At 43.4% G+C, this 8,578-nt stretch overlaps 1 protein-coding gene across 1 annotated transcript; it reads left to right on the top strand.

Moving 5' to 3' along the window:
• Positions 1-1,363: 1,363 nt before the first annotated feature.
• Positions 1,364-6,617, top strand: LRRC55 (leucine rich repeat containing 55). Its single transcript, XM_060262784.1, has 2 exons — positions 1,364-2,548; positions 5,866-6,617. The coding sequence occupies exons 1-2, from the start codon at positions 1,879-1,881 to the stop codon at positions 6,099-6,101; spliced, it is 906 nt and encodes a 301-aa protein (XP_060118767.1). The 5' UTR covers positions 1,364-1,878; the 3' UTR covers positions 6,102-6,617.
• Positions 6,618-8,578: the final 1,961 nt, after the last annotated feature.

The following is an 8,578-nucleotide window of genomic DNA, read 5'->3' as shown; positions in this document are numbered from 1 at the left end:
ATGAGAGAGGAATGATTATAGTTATTCAGGAGGAAGAAAGCTACAAAAGGAGACATATTAAAGAGGGAGGTGAGAAGGGAAGTGTGGAGTTGTATGTAAGGGCTCAGGAATAGCAGTGAGGGGTGTAGGGACTCTGAATTCACACAGGCCAGCTCTTCAGGAGAGCATATTTCAAGTGCTGAGATTACACAAAGGTCTGAAACCACTACATAACTAAGGGTGATGCAAGGGAATTAAGATGCCTCAAAAGACCTCTGAGGATGGGCGGTGCCCTTCAGCTGGGCCTGAAATAGTAAGAGTTAATATAGGTCATTCTGACTAGGGCATATTGACAAGGTTGTGTGGAATCCCAGAGCTAGAAAAAAAAATGTGGAACTGAGAACGATTAAGCTTTCTCTTTGTCTTAGGCTGAGTAGAACCTCATAGTTTACATGTTTGTTTCTTAGTCCATTATCACAAATTTCACTCCTTGGACAAGTGGAAATTGTTAAAGCTTTATTTTGCTCTCTTTCTTAGAAAATTATTTAGGAGCTTTATTTTACTTTCTGAGTTCTTCTCTGAGCATAAATCTACAGCTGCAAGGTCAGAAGCATATGTACAAAACTCTATGGTAAAATCAGGGAGGCAAGGGTTTTGAATGAAATTTGTAAAGAATGGAATCAGAAGAGGAAACAGAGAAGGAAATAGATTGAAAATATAAGAAGGAAAGATGGATTTTAGTAATGTTAGGAAAAGTAATGAAAGCTATGACATGTTTACCTACCAACTCTTTTGATCCCCTTTTTTGTTTCATCTCAGGTGCCGCAATCAAATTCCTATCACTTCCTACTGAGAAAGAAAACCAGGTTTAAAGCACATTTTTTTATATTCTAAACCCTTATATTCCACCAGGATTTATGTAGACCTTATTATTTCTCCTATATGTGGGAGACCGTATCACTTTTCCCACCAGCATTTCAAATCAAGGAGCACAATGGACACATTCAGCCAATTCCAAGGAAACCAATGTTTATTTAGTAATTATGCTGTCGAAAGGTTTACTTAAACCGAGTGATGACAACCAACTCTCTTCCTAACCAACAAAAACTATGGACCATTAAATGGCTTATGTTCAGCCCCAACACCTCCTGACCTTTTCAAGAGATCCTCACCCCCTCCAGTTTAGCAGCACATTGTCAAGAGCATCTTCTGATACAGCTCTCTGGGATACTGAGCAAGAGATTGCATAAATACGTGCAATTCAATGTCTGTGTTAATATCTGTTCTCTTCTGAAGGAACTTCAATGACTACAGGAGAAGGCACATACAATTCTGTAGAACTTCAGAGGGATTTACTGGATAACAGTTTATTGGCCTGATTGTATTTCATGGGTGTGGCAAGTACACCTTTAAGAGGCCTCCACAGGCCTAAGTTTCTACCAGACAACACACCAAGAGGAAATAAATTTTCCTGCAATTTGGATTCAAGAAACCTGGTAGTCAACAAACGTCTATTAAAAGCCACCATCTGTATTTGTGTATGGTCCTTTGGAGAAGATAGTTTTGGTATTTCCATAGACCAAGGTGGCCATGTGTGCACATGCAGGTAAACTTCTACTGCACCCATCCTGAAGGGCGAAAGTGATATAGGCAGCTAAACAGATGACGAAAAGGTTTTATGCTTGTGACCCAATCAGAGCCCTTCTATGGTACATACTTCTCCTCAAGGTGCCTCAAGATCAATACAAATTTTGATTCAGGGTCCTACCTTCCACCCAGCCTGAATGTAGCAGGTTTTCTGCATTAGTGGCTCTCATTCCTTGGGCTGAATCTCCAATCTCTGCTCTCCCATTCCTGAGTTCTTGCCTTCCCTTAACCATGTAACTATAGCTGGCTAAAATGAGTGTAGACTGTACCCAGTTAGGAGGAGAGCAGTTTGCACCTCACTGCTGCCCTGCCATGATACTGAACCCTTTCTTTGTAGCAGTGGTGGTGGTCTTTGCTAGTGCTGTCACCAGCTGCCCTGTTCTGTGCACATGCCGCAACCAGGTTGTGGATTGCAGTGGACTTCGGCTCTATTCTGTGCCACCAGATCTTCCATTGGATACAAGAAACCTCAGCCTAGCACACAACCGCATCACTGCCATTCCTCCTGGATATCTAACATGCTACTCTGAGCTGCGGGTGTTGGACTTGCGAAACAACTCACTTTTTGAGTTACCCATTGGACTGTTCTGGACATCCAAACGCCTGTCTCATTTGGATCTGAGCTACAATAATTTCAGCCATGTGGTGGCAGATATGTTCAAGGAAGCCTACAGTCTAGTGCATATTGACTTGAGCCACAATCCTTGGCTGAGAAAGGTGCACCCTCAGGCTTTCCGAGGTCTGGTCCAACTTCAGAACCTTGATCTCAGCTATGGGGGTCTCTCATTCCTCAGCCTGGAAGCTCTAGAGGGCCTCACAGGTTTGGTGACTCTTCAAATTGGAGGAAATCCCTGGGTATGCAGCTGTACCATGGAGCCACTGTTGAAGTGGTTGAGAAATAGGATCCAGAGATGCATGTCAGGTAGGTGAAATCAAACAATGGTCCAGAAGTTAGCTTCAGATATGGAGTTCTCCTCCTCTCTATTTAGCCACCAACTCTCTGTTTCAACTTGCAGTGATAACATAGTAGCTCTCTTAGAGAGATGCCATAAAACTTAGAAAGGTAAGGATTATTGTTGAATCCTGGAATCTTGATCCTGAGGAAGACCTTGTACTCTTTTCTACTCCAGTCTAGTTTTTTGTGCCTATCCCTAGTTACAGTGAGTTGAGACTGTTCGAAAGAAATTCAGATTAAAAATGTATGGCTTTGTTAAAGAAGCCATCATTTCTCCTTTCCAATTGCCCCACTTAAGTCGCCATCCAAATTGTCCTAGAACTGCAAAGGCAGGGCAAAGAAGGGTGCAAAACTGTTGCGGTATCCAGGAGTGGAATAACAGAATAAGCAGGAGAGGGCAGGAGGAAAATGTACCAGCAGATCAAGGGTGAGGCAAGTGGCAAAACAGATTGGGGCTGAGGGTGATTTTTCATGGGAGCAAGTGTAGCGTGGGAACTGCTGAAAAACCATGTGGGAGCTCTAGCCATATGGAAAGCCAGTCATCACTAGGCACCAGCCACATAGTGAAATGAACATTGCCACCCCCCTGACCTTTCATTTCCATGGATCTCCAAGGGCATAGTGATGGTCTCCTCATTACGTGATTGAGGGCTTCAGACCACTGGCTCTCGGTACAACTGAAGCCACCACATAGTAAATTTGTACAGGCAAATAGCCAGGATGAGGGACGGGGGGACTGTCAAGGGAAGTACGGGTAGTAGCAATACTCGCTGGAGGCTAATGACATCTAGGTGCTCACTGAGCCAGTGTGCCACAGGGAAGTTTTTAAAGATCCATTGAATCCACTCAGAGGCTTCCTATCTATTCTATCCATGTCAGAGATAGATATGTCTGAGATGTTTTGAACATGCTGCCTCCATGAATTGCTGTTATGGTACTTTGCTTATTCCCTGCCCTTGCAGTGAAAGCTTGAACAGGGAATCATAAACTACGATCCCTCCCACTCCCTGCTGATTTCTTCTGGCATTAGTCTTTTCCTGACCTTGCTTATCTCACAAACTGCAAACGAGAGGCCCTGAAGACAGAAAATCCTGCCCATGTAGAGGCAGCAGAAAGCAACCCTGTTTTAGCAATCACTCTTGTCTTTTAGCATCCTTAGTGTACTGATTCTGTGTATACTTTCTAAACATCCCGTTGATTGATGCATATCAGACAATGAAGGGTGGGGGATGCCATCCATCTCCATTTAGTGCAGCGTTTTCTCATTTGGAGGATGGCAAGATCATGTTTAGATCTGAATTGGTGCCTTCACTCTATCATTAGCATCATAGGCCTGTGTACTGAAAACACACCCATACAGTCATGCATATAGATTGTCTGGTACACCTACCCCTGTTTTGGTAGGGTACCAAGGCCACACTTTCCCGTGAGCTTCCATTAAGTATTTGCTGCTGTGCTTAGACCCAATCCACACATTGTTGCAGAATCATATGATACTATATTTTCTGGATTGTACCATTCCAGGTTGATAGTGAGGACACTCAGATTGTATATTCAACCCACACAAAACAATTATCTGCACATAGAAAAACAGTGGGCAAATGTTTTTTTGGGAATCCTTCTCCTGGGCAGGTTAGTTTTCTATAAGCATGACTAAAACGAAGGGCCATTTTCATGAAGGGCCATTGAGATATGACAACCACATACACAAGCCTGCTGTCTGCAGTTTTACAATGCAGGGCAATGTGCACCATATGAATCTGCTACATGTGCAAGTTGATTCTTACCGTCTATGTTGATTCTTACCATCTAATTATGGGACAGAAAAGAAGGGAAAGAGAAGAGGTGATGCAGAGATACCTTAAGAAGGAGGCTTCAAGGAAAGCCCCAGGAAGCTACAAGTGGTACCATGCATCCAGTTTGGTGTAGTGGTTAAGTGTGTGGACTCTTATCTGGGAGAACCGGGTTTGATTCCCCACTCCTCCACTTGCACCTGCTGGAATGGCCTTGGGTCAGCCATAGCTCTGGCAGAGGTTGTCCTTGAAAGAGCAGACTCTTATCTGGGAGAACTGGGTTTGATTCCCCGCTCCTCCACTTGCACCTGCTGGAATGGCCTTGGGTCAGCCATAGCTCTGGCAGAGGTTGTCCTTGAAAGGGCAGCTGCTGGGAGAGCCCTCTCCAGCCCCACCCACCTCACAGGGTGTTTGTTGTGGGGGAGGAAGGTAAAGGAGATTGTGAGCCGCTCTGAGACTCTTCGGAGTGGAGGGCGGGATATAAATCCAATATCTTCTTCTTCTTCTTCTTCTTCTTCTTCTTCTTCTTCTTCTTCCTCCTAATAAACATATTGTGGATTGAGCTTTCATGGGCTATAGCCTACTTCACCAAATGTACAGTGAGGCTTGGAAAGCAGCTAGGTTTAAACACAGTGTGGTTAAAAGAGGCAAATGCTTCAAACAATTCCACATACAGTATGTAGTCAAACCAGAATTCTACCCATACTACTACCAGGGCCTTTTTTGGGGGGGAGGGGGTAGAAAAAGCCCAGCAGGAACTCATTTGCATATTAGGACACATCCCCTGATGCCAAGCCAGCTGTAACTGCATTTCTGTGTGTTCCTGCTAAAAAAAAAAAAAAAGGCCCTGACTACTACAATTGATTGATGAACACCCAATTTCACAGAGTTCACCTGGTCCAAGCAGAGGCATATCCCTTTCCAATGAAAATAAAAAGTGGACTTGCTTTAGTAGGACTGTGCCCCAGTACATAGACAGGGATCTGCAAGACCTAAGCTTGCTCATGTAATAATAAGCAAATCATACTATCTTTGACTCATTTTTCTATCTGTTAAATGGGAATGATATTGGTGTCCCTTGGAGCATTCTTCTGAAGGAAAAAATAAAAGTTTTCACAAATTGAAATGAATGGAAGTGGTTACTAGTATAGAGACAGGGTTACGTGTTCTAGACATAAGGAGTGCATAAAAGAGGGAAGAGAAATGGGCTGTTGGAATTTGACAGTACTGTTTGGAAGCACTAAATACCATAGGCACTTAAAAGTGATAGCTGCCCACATGTCCCTTTGGGTGATATGCTAAGCATTCAGAGAACTAGACATGTCATTAAAATTTCAGAAAATGTGTGAAAATTTTAAAAAAATCTTAGTTATTCAATCTATTCCAAAATTACTGATGAGGACTCAGATAAGTGGATGCAGGCTAGAAGGAGAAGAGGAATCTCTTTGTGTATGAATGTGGTTGCATTAAAGACACTGCTTCTTGTTGCAGATACTCAGCTGGCTGAGTGCCGGGCACCCCCTGAAGTAGAGGGAGCCCCTTTGGTTTCTCTGACAGAAGAGAGCTTCAAGGCCTGCCACCTGACCTTGACATTGGATGATTATCTCTTCATTGCCTTTGTGGGCTTTGTGGTCTCCATCGCTTCAGTCGCCACCAACTTCCTACTAGGCATCACTGCCAACTGTTGCCATCGTTGGAGCAAGGCGAGTGAGGATGAGGAGATATAGCCACATGGCCTGATCCTTCCTGCTTCTGCATTGCCCACAGTCAGGGGGAAGCCAAGGGCTATCAAGTTCAGGGAAAGAAGATTGCTTGTCTTTGCCCTGCTCTGCCATTTTCTTGAGCCTTCCTCTCACCAACCCCTGTATGGCCGCACAAGACTGCCATTCATCAGTCGTTCTTTTCAGGGGTGAGGAGCTGGGCCAGCAAGGGTAGGGAGACTGAAGTGTGCCTTGTACAATCCTCTTCACACTGGAAACAGCCAGCGAACCATGGCCTGAAAAGCGACAGAAATACATCAGTGGATGCTTCAAACCATTCTTCATCCATTGCCTTCCCCACCCCTCTTTACATACACACGTACACACAACATACTAACATGCATCTGTTGCACCTTTCTAAGTGAATGCCTTGAACACAGAGTCATGATAAATAGACACACAGATCCACACTTACACACATGCTGTGCCTGACCACAGGCATCCAATGGAAGAACAAATGTTCCCTTTTGGGAAACATGAGGTTCTCTTCTCTTTGACCAACCCAAGTCCCATTTGATCTAGTTAAGAGAACACCACTATTAAATACATGAAGGCAATCTGGATCATTGTTAAGAGTGGTAGATCTGCACTTAGAACCAGGCCAGCAGTCCATTCTTTATATATACAGCACTTCTTGTTCTGTCAGGATCTCCAAGAAGATTTTGGAGACAAAACGGAGGGCCAGCTGAACTCTCAGCAAAACAATTCCCCATCCCAGTTTCTAATCATTTGGCATAGATGGTGCTACAATTTACACAAATATCTGTTGTCTTCATGACTGGTCTCTTGCTAGCCACAAGGCTGGAGTTCTGTCGTCTGTCAGGGATGCCTGTTTTCCAGAAGGCACCTATTGTATAGATGGCACCCAGATTATCGTTATGTTACAGTCTAGTGGAACTTTACAATAAGTCACATTATAAAATATGAAATTGCGTGGCTCGTGCAGGGGATGATAGTTTACAGTCTATCATGTCTGAAATCACATTGCTGACACTGGACCGCAGATCAGGACTGAGGGTATTGACAGGCTTGCTTTGAGGACATGCATACAGGGTTAGATTAGCTGCAGAGACAGTGTGTGTGTAGCCTATGAAGAAAAACAAAAGATGTGTCTTGTGGGGAGTACAGTTTTTTAAAGAGAATAACGTTATAAGAAGTTATTCTTGATGAAGACAACATTGCTTGAAACATGAGGGTTTCAATAAATTACTGGTAACAAATTCTTCATAGCTCCTGCAGCTTTGTTTTTCTTCAGTAATCTGCTGCTCATCTCCACATTACAAACTTGTATCAGTTTTATATCAATAACATAGTTGTGGTTTTCCCCCAAACATCCTGCAGTTGTAGTTTTGTGAGAGTGCTGGAAAATGTCCATCATATTTCCTTTGCCCCAGAGAGAGATATTATTAATTAAACCAGTTGGAATCTGTAGTGAAGGTAGTGCTTTCGGAGGTCTGTGTGGTAATTGGCCTTGGTTTTGTCTTTTTTGTCTTACTCAACACTCTAACAACAGGTGGTGCTACAAGTTAGGATTGGAAATATATGGAAGTCCATGGCACAAGTGGACTTGAGGGAGACTGGAATAAGCCACCAAGCTTTGCACTTGTAGGCACGCTGAAAAGAATGGAAAGTGATTCTGGAATTCTGGTAGTTCAGTGTGGTTCAGTCTTGCTACTGTCCAACTACATTTAGCATTTCCCCAAACCCACAATAAGAACATTTCTTGTTTACCTTTTTTGCTGAGCAGAAGGGCTTCTTCAGGGGGTTGGGGGAGGCATAGGGGAATGGGCTTCTCCAGACTGTATCAGAAGTCAATGTCAGGAGTAAGACTAGCAAATAACACGTCTCATTTTCAGCCCCTTTCACATGCATTCTAGAAATATGTTTGAAGACCGGATGGACTGAACCAAGAATATCCATTGATGACATATCATTTTTGCATCCAACCCAGCCATTGTAATGCTCTTAGTAATAAAGCTGGACATGAGGATTCAGATGCCTGTTTGGCAAGTTAAACTATAAGACCATAGCCAATGTTCCCAGAGGGGAACCACCTTATGAAGCCTATAACTATCTCCTAGAGATTGCTGTGTGCGCTGATTAGAGCAAAATGTATTTTGAAACTTGTAAAGTTTTATTTTTGCATAGAAATAGAACCAAACAAGATACTGAATGCTGCTGGGAAGGGCTGGGGAGAGGGAGGGGCCAGAGTGCCTTCTTCACTGTTCCACTCGGTCTCACCAAAATCAGAAAGATAGCAGGGAAAACTGTTCTTGAAGAGCAGAATCTTTTTCAGAGTGTACTCACATAACCTATCTTTTCCTATCATGCTGGGATTTTCTCCCCCAAGCAGTCCATGGTGAGATCTTAATGAAATTGAACCTTCTTGCATCATCTAGAGATGATCCTGCCTTTAGGCAAAGTGAAACAGCCTGCTTAAGGCA

This window comes from Heteronotia binoei, chromosome 21 (genome assembly GCF_032191835.1).
Source record: "Heteronotia binoei isolate CCM8104 ecotype False Entrance Well chromosome 21, APGP_CSIRO_Hbin_v1, whole genome shotgun sequence".
Taxonomy (NCBI): Eukaryota; Metazoa; Chordata; class Lepidosauria; order Squamata; family Gekkonidae; genus Heteronotia; species Heteronotia binoei.
Note: the sequence above shows the minus strand (reverse complement) of the source record. Positions and strands in the feature narration are given on the sequence as shown.